We start from the raw sequence: 14,657 nt of genomic DNA on the forward strand, positions 1-14,657 counted from the left end.
TCAGCACTCACTTGCAACTTAGGAAGATTTGTGTCATCACCAGACTCGAGGTAATAAGCAACACTAGAACAGAAGCTGTCTGAACTTTGATGTTTGCTTATTTCATCCATGGTTGGCATGACAGGATTTTCTGTCATAACGAAGATAGTAGCAACATTGTGTGATAGTGCATCTGCCACTGAGTTTGCATTACCAGGAATATATGAACATGTCGGATTAAATTCTTGAATCGTGAGATGCCAGCGAGCAAATTGACCTGTGAAGTTGTTGCCTTTGAAGGTCTCTGTGACTGCATAATGATCAGCGTGGATATGAATTTTATAGCCTAAGATGAGTTCACGGAAATGACGTTAACACCCAGATCACGGCGAGACTTTCACGCTTTGTGACGTCATAATTTTGCTCTGCCTTGTTGAGAAGTTTGCTAGCATACGCGATGTTCACCGAGTGAATCTTTCTGCATGAGAATAGCACCGATTCCAGAGCCAGAAGGATCAGTGTATAAAATTAAATCTTTCTCGAAATTTAGAAAAGCATGAACAGGTGATTGGCACAAGGCAGTTTTAAGATCAAAGGCATCTTTTTCCTTTTCAAACCATATGAATGCAACATTTTTCTTGCGCAAATGAGTGAGAGGTTGAGCGATAAGTCTGATTTTTTTTTTTTTTATGAACTGGCGATAAAATCCAGCAAGACCGATGAACTGCCTGATCTGATCGATATTAGTAGGAACAGGGAAATTTTTTACAGCATTTACCTTGTCATCTAAAGTGTGAATACCATCTCTATCGACTTTGTGACCAAGAAATTTGACTTGCTGTTTGAGAAACGAACATTTGCTGAGTTTGATCTTGAAGCCAGCAACTTGAAAATGTGACAGAAGTAGAGACAGCGTATGAAAATTATCCTGTACTCTGATGCAATGATAACGTTATCAAGGAAGCAGAACACACTTTTACCGATAAGACCTGAGTGAACAGAATTCATCAATCTCTGAAACATTAGAGGCGAGTTACGTAGACTTGGGCCATGCGTTTGAACATAAATTCGCCAGAGGAGGTAATGAAAGCAATATATAGCCGGGAAGTTTCCCCTAATTCAACTTAGAAGGATCCTGAGTGTACTCGTAAGTCTAGGGTAGAAAATACCGCATTTGAATCTCCGAGAGATTGAAGATCAGCCAACCTCGGCATAGGATAACGGTCAGGAATGGTAGATGAGTTGAGATTTCTGAAATCGACAACGACACGCCAATAGCCTTGTTGCTTTGGAACGAGTAACATGGGAGCGTTATGAGATGAACAAGCAGGTTCCATTACATCTTGAAATAACATACCTCGTACAGCTTCCTCAAGCAGAACACGACGACTGTGTGTCACCCTGGGGGTGTAAGATGGTCTGGACCCAGGCGTTAGACGAATAGCGTGAGTGATGACGTCTGTGTGACCCAGAAGTTCACCAGGGAGCGAGACAGCGTTCCTGAAAGAATTTAGGAGAGCGAGTAATTCATGTTGAGATTCTGGGAAATCAAGTACAGATATGTGATCATCTGTGATAGGCGGCAGAGAAGACATATTATGGCTATCAGATGCAGATACATTATTGATGGAAGAAGAAGCTAAATTATCCGAGATTACAACTTTCTCAAAGTAAGGCAAGGCTTCTCCGAGTAGCACACCTGTTTTCAGCTTGACAGGTGTAGATGTAACATTTTTCAGCCGGATTTTGCAGAATCAATTTTCATCGATTGTGGAAAGAACGGAGTCTAACTGGGAGTCTAAGATGGTCTGGAACCAGGCGTCAGATGAATACCGTGAGTGATGACGTGATGAAGCTGTGAGATAGGCAAAATAGATGACATAACACAAGAATCCCGTGTAGATAACATCTGATCGCTAGTAGAAAGAACAAATGTCACTACACCAGCAAGAGAGGAAGTATCAGAGGAAAGAATAGCAGGAATATAAGTATCCCCTTGAGCGATTTCATTGATGGCAGGGAAAAGACTGATATCATATGTACACATGGTGTTGAAGCCTATGAGAAGATCAGCACTGAAAAACACATCAAATACAATATAAAAATAATCACATATGTCTGGTTCCTGGGGTGATAAAGGCAGTGATAAGAGTACCTTCCCATGAGGTAAAATAATTTTCTCAGATATACCACTGAGATTGACATCAGGAGGTAATGTAGAGATGAGATCCTGAGAAGAGGAAGAGAGCTTACGAAATATATCCATTCTGATAAGGTTAACTGTAGCACCTGTGTCAAAGAAGGCTTTCTGTGATAGAGTAACATCTGCGATAATACCATTGAACAATCCACCATATCGAATGTTAATTAAAGGAAGTGCTGAGTTAGAAGGATGTGTGAAGCATACCTTGTCTTTTGTACGATGTTTAGGTACATATTAAGGAGAAGACTTAAGGATAGGCGATATTATGGTCAGAGAAGAGTTTTCCGACGATGTTTGTGGAGCCTATGACTGTGAGTGATAATGCCTACAGTCTTGTAAGAAGTGACCTAACCTTTTTTGTGAAAAGAACATAATGTCTCAGTATCAAAGCAGTGTCTTCTTGAACTATCGAGAATAACTCTACACTGTTCAATAACATGACCTGGCAGCTTGCAACGGTTGCAGGTGACATTTCTTGATTTCGGTCGAGTGTACTGATAGTGAGATGAAGGGGATGTGAGTGCAATGTAGCGTCCACGAGAAGGAGAAGAACGGGAAGATGGGTGATGAGAAGGGGGTGAGTCGAGTGAGGAAGCAACAAGAGCTCGAACAGGTTCAGAGGTGGGAAGGGGACGCTTATCAGAAATTACTTTGCAGACATCATATATGTAATCCGATCTGTGGAATTCGATGTCATTTGCGACCTGGAAATTGGGAGCATCGAAGAAGGAGGTGAACAAGATATAAGTTATGAGCCTTTCCAACCCATCTGATGACAGTGAATCAATTGTAAACCAATTTGAGTCTTGTAACTGAGTGATCAATTCTGAGCTCAGAGAGGAAGCAATGTTTTCTGCCTGGTAAGGATTAGTGTGTGAGCGGACGTGCTCTGAGATAGATTTGGAAAGTTTGAGAAGAGAATGAGTTGCTCCAAGCTTGGAATGACTCAGGAAATTATTTCTGAGGTGAGCGTGTGAAGTCATCATAGGTGGTGAGAGAAGCAAATCTGTCTGACTTCACCAACAGGCCAGCAAGACTCGAAGGCCCGTGACAGATGCGTGATTTTAAAATGTAGATTTTTTTTCTTATCAGATGTGGCTGCACGTCGAGTGCATTCTTCCTTAATTCTTTCAATAAATTGATGAACAGTCTCTGTGCCAGTACCAGAAAAATTAGGAAGCTCATGAGATTCGTATATGAAGGTGATATGAGGAGTAGCGGTGGTTTCAGTAGACACTGTAGCAGGTAATGAAGGAGAGAGTGCAGACTATGAGCGTGTTTGCATGAGCAATATGAAGTGTACAGATAATTAAGGAACAATAGGCACATAAATATAAAAACACATAATATGATAACACAGCACGCAATATAACACAGAATAATACACAATTAATAACACAGCCAACAACAATAATAATGAAAGACAGAAAGGAATGATATAAACACTGACAGGCAGACAGGCAGACGGCAGGAGATGAATAGGAAGACAGACAGACAGACAGAGAATTGGATAAATAGACAGATAGGCACCACTTAATAACAGAAGAGGGAAGAGTGGAGAGAAGAATCTGGATCGGATTTGATACTTAAATGTTGGCGAGGAAGTAATACCAGATGACTGGGGGAGCACGGCTGGGCAGATGTGAGGAGATGACCTTGGACGGGTCTGGGCAGGAAGAAGGTGGCCTGGCCGTGAGCACTGGTGTAGAGGGTGGTGGGTGGGGTTTGGCTTGGAGAAGGAGCCAAGTCCTTGAGCACTGGGGTGGCTCGGGGTAGGAGCCAAGGGACACCCACTCCTCGGGAGGGAAACAGGAACGGCGAACAGCGCGGCGGCATGGTGCGGCGGCAGAGGTGCAGCGAGGAGCAGGGTGAGGCCACAGGGACGAGTCACGTGGGAGCGGCCAGGAGAGAGAGAGAGAGAGAGAGAGAGAGAGAGAGAGAGAGAGAGAGAGAGAGAGAGAGAGAGAGAGAGAGAGAGAGAGAGCCACCACTGTTTCGAATTTGTTTGTGATGAAGGGACAGAATTGATCTGCTACTGTATTGGGTTGATCTGATTGCCGCTGCTGCTCTGATATTGATGATGTTACTTGCCCAGTCGATTGATGATGCTTGGGGTACTGGTAGCGTGGAGGACCGGTAGTGAGAAGCGGTGATTCTGGTAGCTTAGAGGTCGTGGGTATAAGTTGATGTAGTTGGTGTGTGCGAGTAAAAGACACGATGATGAGAGTTCTTGATTTAATAGTAGGTTGAGAGTATACACTGGATTCGAAACGAAATTATTATTATTATTATTATTATTATTTTATTTTTTTATTTTTTTATGTAGGAAGGACACTGGCCAAGAGCAACAAAAATCCAATAAAAAAAATAATAAAATAAATAAAAAAAAAACACTGAGATGCAAGTCCCAGAAATGGGTCCAAAACGGTAGTCAAAAAACAAGGGATATGTGCCTTGAAACCTCCCTCTTGAAGGAATTCAAGTCATAGGAAGGTGGATATACAGAAGCAGGCAGGGAGTTCCAGAGTTTACCAAAGAAAGGGATGAATGATTGAGAATACTGGCTAACTCTTGCATTAGAGGGGTGGACAAAATAGAGGTGAGAGAAAGAAGAAAGTCTTGTGCAGCGAGGCTGCAGTAAGAGGGGAGGCATGCAGTTAGCAAGATCAGAAAAGCAGTTAGCATGAAAATATCGGTAGAAGACAGCTAGATATGCAACATTGCGGCGATGAGAGGGAGGCTTAAGACAGTCAGTTAGAGGAGAGGAGTTGATGAAACGAAAATCTTTTTCATTCCACCCTGTCTAGAAGTACGGTAAGAGTGGAACCCCCCCCCAGACATGTGAAGCATACTCCATACATGGACGGATAAGGCCCTTGTACGGCCTTATCCGTACAAGGGGGAGGGGGTGACAAAAACTACCGGAGACATCTCAGAACTCCTAACTTCATAGAAGCTGTTTTAGCTAGAGATGAGATGTGAAGTTTCTAGTTCAGATTATAAGTAAAGGACAGCCCGAGGATGTTCAGTGTAGAAGAAGGGGACAGTCGAGTGTCATTGAAGAAGAGGGGATAGTTGTCTGGAAAGTTGTGTCGAGTTGATAGATGGAGGAATTAAGTTTTTGAGGCATTGAACAATACCAAGTTTGCTCTGCCCCGATCAGAAATTTTAGAAAGATCAGAAGTAAGGCGTTCTGTGGCTTCCCTGCATGAAATGTTTACTTCCTGAAGGTTTTGACATCTACAAAAAGACGTGGAAAAGTGCAGGATGGTATCATCAGCGTAGGAGTGGACAGGACAAGAAGTTTGATTTAGGTCATTGATGAATAATAAGAAGAGAGTGGGTGACAGGACAGAACCCTGAGGAACACCACTGTTAATCAATTTAGGAGAACAGTGACCGTCTACCACAGCAGCAATAGAACGGTCAGAAAGGAAACTTGAGATGAAGTTACAGAGAGAAGGATAGAAGCCGTAGGAGGGTAGTTTGGAAATTAAATCTTTGTGCCAGACTCTATCAAAAGCTTTTGATATATCCAAGGCAAAACCAAAAGTTTCACCAAAATCTCTAAAAGAGGATGACCAAGACTCAGTAAGGAATGCCAGAAGATCACCAGTAGAGCGGCCTTGACGGAACCCATAATGGCGATCAGACAGAAGGTTGTGAAGTGATATATGTTTAAGAATCTTCCTGTTGAGGATAGATTCAAAAATTTTAGATAGGCAGGAAATTAAATCAATAAGACGGTAGTTTGAGGATTAGAACGGTCATCCTTTTTAGGAACAGGCTGAATGTAGGCAAACTTCCAGCAAGAAGGAAAGGTAGATGTTGACAGACAGAGCTGAAAGAGTTTGACTAAGCAACGTGACGATCAATTGTTCCCTGAGGTGATGTGAATGATGACTGAGCAGCGTCTCTTAAGGCTGACTGATTGAGCGGAACTGAGTGAGAGACCGAGACTGACTGCTTGTGACTACGTGACTGGCTGGGACTGAGAGCTCGCCTCTGACTAACTGCGACTCTGACTCTCGAATGAACTCTCTGACTGAACTGTGACTCTGTCTGAATTGAACTGCGAGCTCACTACTATGCGGGCTGTATTTATCTGAGCTAAGTGGATCGCAGATCCCTAAGGAGTGGAAGGGGACCGAACGCAGGTGTTATCCCTAAGGACTGGAAGTGGGTGTGAAATTTTCTTGAGAGATGGAGAAAGGACTGGCTGGCCATGGTACACGTGGGATGAATATATGAAAAAGTGAAATATATATATATATATATATATATATATATATATATATATATATATATATATATATATATATATATATATATATATATATATATATATATATATATATATATATATATATATATATATATATATATATATATATATATATATATATAGTAATTGTTGAGACTGATACATGTGAAGATCTTCTTGATAATTTGTTTTTCAAGGGAACTCTGAAGTTTTTTTCAACTTTTGCTACGTTTCGCCTCTTTCTGCAGGGATCTTCAGGCTAAAAGTAAAAAAAAAAAAAAAGAAAAAAAACACTAAATAAAAGTTGTATCAAATTCACATTACATGGCATTACATGGCGTGTAGTGTCATATAATGTGAATTTTATAAAACTTTTATTTAGTGTTTCACAATTTTTTTTTTTTTTTTTTTTTTGTCCTGGACGCCTGCAGAAAGAGGCGATACATAGCAAAAGAATAAAGTTGAAGAAAATTTCGGAGTTTCTCTGAAAAACAAGTTATAATATATATATATATATATATATATATATATATATATATATATATATATATATATATATATATATATATATATATATATATATATATATGTAAAGAAATAGAGCAATGAATAGAGTAATAGAATAGAGCAGACGACTGAAATCGACTTAGCGATTGGGTAATTAGTAATAGGTCAGTAGGGAGCTATATATGAAGATAAGATGAATTTATAAAGGTGGATGGCAATTGGGCTATAGATATGTAACTTTTACAAAAATATTTCGTATTTTGTATGTAATAGGCTTACAGGCCTATGTTCTTATGATACAAGGGAATTATCCTACATTATAGGGAATGTTTTTGCAAACACGAAGCAAGTTTACGGCTGGCTAGTTTATCTTGCTTTACATTAAATGATATTTTCTATATAGCATATTTACCTATCCAGAGTGTGGCTACCGTGGAGTGTCCTTGCTCGTATCGTGAGGCAGACCCGTTGTTTCCTGGGGCCACAGGCTACAGGTGGGACTGTGAGTACGTGTCTCATGGCCTGGCAGATGTTCCTTCCTCCTGCTGGGCTGAACATCCACACGTTTCACAGGTCATATATGACGCTTCTGAGACCAAGTATTAATCATCATCTTACATTGTTAATTTTTCATGTAACCATTTGATCACTGCAAAAACACTTGAGGAAAGTATACTAACTAATAGGAAATCACTAATGTTTTACACTTTGCATGTTCAGGCAACTGACAAGAACGATTATTTATCAGATTTTCCTGGACTACAACGACATTGTCGCGGTGGCTCTGGATAGCTTCACGGAGCTTACTGACCTGTGCACACTGTCTCTCAGTCATAACAAAATCGCCATGATACACGAGACCGCACTTGAAGGTACGTTTTATTTGGTAGCATTTTTATAAATTATAGCTTTTTCATGTACTCCCTGAAAACTCACTGAAATATATATATTTGATCAAATAATGCATAATTCATTTAATCTTTGAAAGGCGAATCAACAAGATAAATGTTACAGGGCTAGATTCGCTTGTGTACCTGGACTTATCTGGCAACAGACTTAAGTCGTTGCCATCACAAGTATGGCAGCTGACGAGGCTCACGCACCTCTATCTTGGTGACAACAGTTTTACGGACGCTGAGACATTCAACATATCGAATTTGGTTAGTTTTACTAATTGTTATATATATATATATATATATATATATATATATATATATATATATATATATATATATATATATATATATATATATATATATATATATATATATATATATATTACTTATACATATATACATATATAATATATATATTACATATATATATATATATATATATATATATATATATATATATATATATATATATATATATATATATATATATATATATATATATATATATATATATATATATATATATATTATAATAGTGCACTGTTTGCAATAAACATTTTGAACCAAAGGAAAAAGTTTGTTGAAATATAAGTGTCGAAAATGGTATGAGTAGTTTTATATCGGGAAATGCCAAATAATAACTGCAACAGATATCCCATTGCCAATTATAGATTCTCATATTTATGTAAAGACAACTCCACCCCCCCAAGAAAAAAAATGCCTGTTGATATATTTGTTATGGTGCCTGAAACACTAGCCCATTGGTTAGGACATTCCGAGTCAGACACATTCATACATATCAATCCTTACAATGTTACTGATGGTCTCTCCTCCCGAGGAGAGCTTCCGGTTCCGTACTATCATCTCTGTCCTCGGTGTCGACGTATCAAGCTCCCCTCATGGTACCATGAATCAGTTGAAGGGTGTCATTTTCTCTCGCGATTTGTTCCGATTTGTCCTTCGTTAAGGACTGTAGGGCTATAATGCAGTTTCGGTACAACACATATATAAAAAAATAAATGAAATACCTATTTCGACATTGACCCAGTTAATTACTTTCAATCACTTGGAGTTATCCAGAACCATTAAATACGTTTGGCTGAACTCATTGTGAACTCATACATACCCAACCCAAGGCGGTGCTTAATAAAAAAGAGAGTAGGTGACGGGACAGAACCCTAAGGAAAACTACTGTTGACAGATTTAGGAGAAGAATAGTGACCATTTACCACAGCAGCAATAGAACGGTCAGAAAGGAAACTTGAGATGAAGTTACAGAGAGAAGGATAGAAGCCGTAGGAGGGTAGTTTGGAAATCAAAGCTTTGTGCCAGACTATCAAAAGCTTTTGATATGTCCAAAGCAACAGCAAAAGTTTCACCAATATCTCTAAAAGAGGATGACCAAGACTCAGTAAGGAAAGCCAGAAGATCACCAGTAGAGCGGCCTTGACGGAACGCATATTAGGAAACAGTTAGAAGGTTGTGCAGTGATAGTTGTTTAAGAATCTTCTTGTTGAGGATAGATTCAAAACTTTAGATAGGCAGGAAATTAAAGCAATAAGACGGTAGTTTGAGAGATTAGAACGGTCATCCTTTTTTAGGTACAGGATGAATGAAGGCAAACTTCCAGCAAGAAGGAAAGCTAGATGCTGACAGACAGAGTTGAAAGAGTTTGACTAGACGAGGCGCAAGCACGGATGCACAGTTTCGGAGAACAATAGGAGGGACCCAATCAAGTCCATAAGCCTTCCAAGGTTTAGAAGGTTGTGAAGTGATAGTTGTTTAAGAATCTTCTTGTTGAGGGTAGATTCAAAACTTTAGATAGGCAGGAAATTAAAGCAATAAGACTGTAGTTTGAGAGATTAGAACGGTCATCTTTTTTTTAGGAACAGGATGAATGTAGGCAAACTTCCAGCAAGAAGGAAAGGTAGATGCTGACAGAGTTGAAAGAGTTTGACTAGACGAGGCGCAAGCACGGATGCACAGTTTCGGAGAACCCAATCAAGTCCATAAGCCTTCCAAGGGTTTAGGCCAGCAAGGACATGGCAAACATCAGTGCGAAAGATCTTAATAGGTAGCATAAAGTAGTCAGAGGATGGGGGAAAGGGAGGAACAAAATCTTTTACCAAAAGTTCAAGTTTAGAAATAGATGAGATGGCAGTGGTGCCATCAGGTTGAAATAGAGGGAAAGATGAAGAAGCAAGGTTATTAGAGATGTTTTTGGCTAGGTGCCAGAAGTCACGATGGGAGTTACATCTTGAAGGATTTTGATATTTTTTTTCTATTAATGAAGGAGTTTTTGGTTAGTTGGAGGACAGAAGATAGGGTAACAGCATAAGCAGAAGGATTAGAAGTTAGGAAAAGATCAAGAATGTTGGGCGTATCTCCAAGACTGTCAGAAATACGAGTAAGGTGTTGTACCAATTATTACTCTAGGTCGTGGAGGATTGCAGAGTTAAAGGCTAGTTCACCAGGATGGTTAGTTAATGGAGAGGAAAGCCAGAGCTGGTAGTGAACATTGAAGTCTTCAAGAATGGAGATCTTCACAGAAGGGAAGAGAGTCAGAGTGTGCTCCACTTTGTACGGTACATATAAATTTAGTTTGAGAGTGACTATGCAGTCGTAGCCAGATGGTGGAAAACTCGGAAGATTCAAGAGAGCACGAGGGTACGAGAGAAAGGTGAGTTATTGCGCAACATCCTACTTTGGATTGAAAATGGATTGATTGGATTGGATTGAAAGTAGGAGGGAACAGAAAAGAGGCTAGTGTCAGTTGCCTTTGTTTCAGTGAGGAAAAGATGATGAGGTTTGGCAGAGGAGAGGTGGTATTCTACAAATTGAAAATTAGACCCACGACCGTGAATGTTGCAGAATGAAGAAAAAGTTGAGAGGGGTGTCAAGACACCAGATAGCAGAAGAGTAGTCCGACCTAGGAACATTTATGGTCCCCTCCCCAGATGGGGACCATAAGACTGGTGCAGGAGTCGCCATGATAATTTTCAATTTCGAGTGAAGGGTGTGTGTGTAATTTAGGTGCATGTAGTTTTGTGTGAAGGAAGAGAGTTGTCTTTAGAGGGCAGGCTGTGATTGCTCCTTTGTGTTGAGACACAAAGGAAAACGTTCAGTGAGGTCAGAGCTGTGTTTAATGATAAGTTTACAGCACCCCCTGATCCAGTGCTTTAGACCACATTTAATAATTATCGTTTCTGCAGGTGACTACTGCCTCCTCCTCCTCCTTCAGTTAATTCATGAAATTAATGAACTGAATGAATCTAAACCCAGCCTAACAAAACCGGTAATGTTATTTCATTATCATCCAGTATTTTCTTAGGTGACAAATTCCATATACCCTGTGAAAGTGGTTACCAAACTGCGAGTCATGTCCCCCCAAAACAGTCATTAGCTCTATGATCTGGGGATCATAGAGGTCATGGATCCTTCTCATTAAGATATGATTAAAACAATCATTGGTAATAAACATTAATAAACATTTTTTTATCGGTCTCTGTGTAGTGATTAATCTTATATATATATATATATATATATATATATATATATATATATATATATATATATATATATATATATATATATATATATATATATATATATATATATATATATATATACAATTGCGCCATTGAAAGTTAGTGTGTTTTCAGAAAGCTTATAAAGGTGGTTGTCATGGTAGGTTTGGCACTACTGAAAGGGGTCACTGACGTACTGGAAAGTTTTGAAACATTGCCCTATGCGTGTCAAAATTATTACAGGAATTTGACCACAGAGGGGTATCAAATGAAATAAGGGTGACAAGTAGTGAAGTTTCCATCAGTAGGTGAAGTGAGCTCACGCTGCCATTCTAGTTCTTAAATTTCTATTATACTGTTATTATAGCCTACAAAAGTGTTGCTATATTGTTAAATAATTTTAATGTAATTTAGGAAGTAATACAAGTACAAGCGCATAAAAACTTGAGCTATTTCCAAGAAATAAATCCATTGGAAGCTCCACTGGGAAGACCCAGCAGCTCCCAAGCCAATGTTACCCAAGGTTCCAATTTCTGGTAAGAATCAAAACAACGCCACGAAAAACGACTGTGAAATCGGATCTGTTGTTGGCTGTGGACATTGCCAGTCATTATTAACGATCACAACAAAAGGAAACAACTCTGAAATAAGCCATATATCCGTTTATTTCTGGGCAAGATGATTTTTTTTTTTTTTCAAATCATCATCTACACAATGAAAGGATTAGCAATTTACTTAATACACTGAATTGATCTAAACCTAGCCTAACCAAACCTAGCCCTCTGCTGGAAACGGTAATATGCTATTTCTATATTACTCAATATTTATCCTATGTGACTGATGTGTTTGCCCAAGAAAGGTAATATATATATATATATATATATATATATATATATATATATATATATATATATATATATATATATATATATATATATATATATATATATGGGAAAATTTGCTTAGCCAGGAAGTGTATTGCCTGGTGGTGCCTTGATGATGCACCAGGAGGATGTGGCCCCTGATGTACGCGTTGAGTGTGGCAAGGGTGTCGGGGTGTCATTGTTTAGTGACTATCGTTTGTGTAATGTGGAGAAAAAAAAGTACAAAAGTAGGACTAAACAGAGTAGCACAGACAGCAGGAGAGGTGGGAGTAAGTGAAGAGGTCGTGAATGCAAAGGTGAAAAGAGACGACGGAGAAGGAAAAGACAGGAGGAGATGGAGCAACCGTAGCTGCTTTAGGATAAGAAGTGACCCTGCAGAAATAAACCCTCACCTCAATGTAGCCAAGGATATCATGGGTCCTGAGAGAGAAGCGGTGACAGATCTCGAGGGATGAGCAGGAGGAAGCGGCAGTTTAAGTATGAAGGGCCAAGTTGGAGTCCTGATGTTTCCTTTTTTTATGATGACTGTGTATGTTCTTCCTGTAGCGCTCTCTGTTTTGTAATTTGTTTGCGCTCCATTTGAATGTGATGTAAATTGTTCTGACATTTAGGAGTGAGTTGTCATGTACAGAGCTTTGAATTTATTTGCTGTCCGTGCTTAAAATTTTGAAAGCTGCGTGTAACTTGAGAATTTTTTTCAGTGAGGTGAGGGCATGTTATGAGCTGTGTAAATTATTAAAGAAGATAGTGGGAGGGAAAAAATGAGTAGAAAGGAGATGAGAAGAAGGACAGAGAGAGAGAGAGAGAGAGAGAGAGAGAGAGAGAGAGAGAGAGAGAGAGAGAGAGAGAGAGAGAGAGAGAGAGAGAAGTCCTGCGCGTCAAAGAGACCCATTTATGTAGGCTACAATATATATTTTCATTTCCTCCATTTCTCTTTACAGCACCATATAAAAAGAACTATTCCTTGTAAAAACAGAAATGTACATACATCGTGCCATAATTAACTTGCAATTAGCCCCTTTAGGGCTTTGTGGTGAGTGGAGCACGGCGGGTGTGCAGTGCGTCACCACCCACCGTCCTTACTCCTTTCCTCACCCCCTTTTTTCTTTGTCATGTGACTTCTTCCCATAGTGAGGCGTATCCCATTGTTTCCGGGCGCCATTCGGGTTCAGAGATACAAAAGGAGAGGATGTAGTGAGAGAAGGGAGAGCACTGGCACGGAATAGGGCGATATTTGCCTGTTTTAGAGGGCGTTTGTTAGTTAATATTGTATATGAGTTTGCGGCAACACCGCCCTTGTCGATTTAGTTACTGAAAATGGCAAACATCACAGCGTATAGGGACATTTGGAATGGGAAAAAGGCCCACTGATGTGCCGGTCCCCAAATAAGGTCGAAAGCGGTAGCAAAAATTACAGGATAAGTGCCTTGAAACTTCCCTCTTGAAAGAGTTCAAATCATAGTGTGCTGATTCCTGTCACATATCAAAAAAAAAAAAAAAAATATATATATATATATATATATATATATATATATATATATATATATATATATATATATATATATATATATATATATATATATATATATATATATATATATATATATATATATTATAAAAAAATACTTACTTATTCATTAAATAAATAAATAACCAATAAAAAAGAACTGGGTGGATGTATACGACTTCCTGGTGTAATCTGAAAAGTGAAGTATTCCCTCTCAGTTGACCACAAAGAAAAGAAAGGTTAATGGTTTAAGTGAAAAGCTAATAACAAAAAAAAAAAAATTTACTCAACGCTCTCAAAATGGGAGTAAACAGCTAACACACACACACACACACACACACACACAAAAAAAAAAAAAAAAAAAAAAAAAAAATAGCAACAGACCGAGGAGGATTCCTACTTAATCAAATCCCCCTTTGAGACAACACCACCTAACTAAACTGATTGTCTAATCACTACATTACCCGGATGCTTAATTGTCTCTTTGTGGTGGGTGGACGTCCGCGTAGTGACTGGAAGCAGGTTGGGGTCCAGGTGAGTGGCGGCTGGCCACCCGACCACGTAGACTCGTCAGTAGTGGAGGAATAGAGGTGATGGTGTAGGTCAGGATGGTCCAACTTCTTCGACATCTTGAGCCAGCCATATATATATACATATATATATATATATATATATATATATATATATATATATATATATATATATATATATATATATATATATATATATATATATATATATATATATATATATATATATATATATATATATATATATATATAAAGCACTGTCCAGGGGGTGCTGTGAACTTATCATTAAACCCAGCTGTGACCTCAATGAACGTTTCCCTTTGTGTCTCACAACACAAGGGGGCAGTCACAGCCTGCCCT

The 14,657-nt window shown here is 38.8% G+C and overlaps 1 protein-coding gene across 1 annotated transcript in view; it reads left to right on the forward strand.

The window, feature by feature from the left end:
* LOC135115171 (leucine-rich repeat-containing G-protein coupled receptor 6-like) overlaps positions 1–14,657 on the forward strand; it is a 56,012-nt gene that overhangs the window by 20,206 nt on the left and 21,149 nt on the right. Inside the window, exons 2-4 of the mRNA XM_064031659.1 lie at positions 7,374–7,526; positions 7,702–7,825; positions 7,968–8,113. Coding sequence (XP_063887729.1) covers positions 7,374–7,526; positions 7,702–7,825; positions 7,968–8,113 — 423 coding nt within the window. The remainder of the gene's footprint in view (positions 1–7,373; positions 7,527–7,701; positions 7,826–7,967; positions 8,114–14,657) is intronic.

Source organism: Scylla paramamosain, chromosome 29 (genome assembly GCF_035594125.1).
Source record: "Scylla paramamosain isolate STU-SP2022 chromosome 29, ASM3559412v1, whole genome shotgun sequence".
NCBI classification, from domain to species: domain Eukaryota; kingdom Metazoa; phylum Arthropoda; class Malacostraca; order Decapoda; family Portunidae; genus Scylla; species Scylla paramamosain.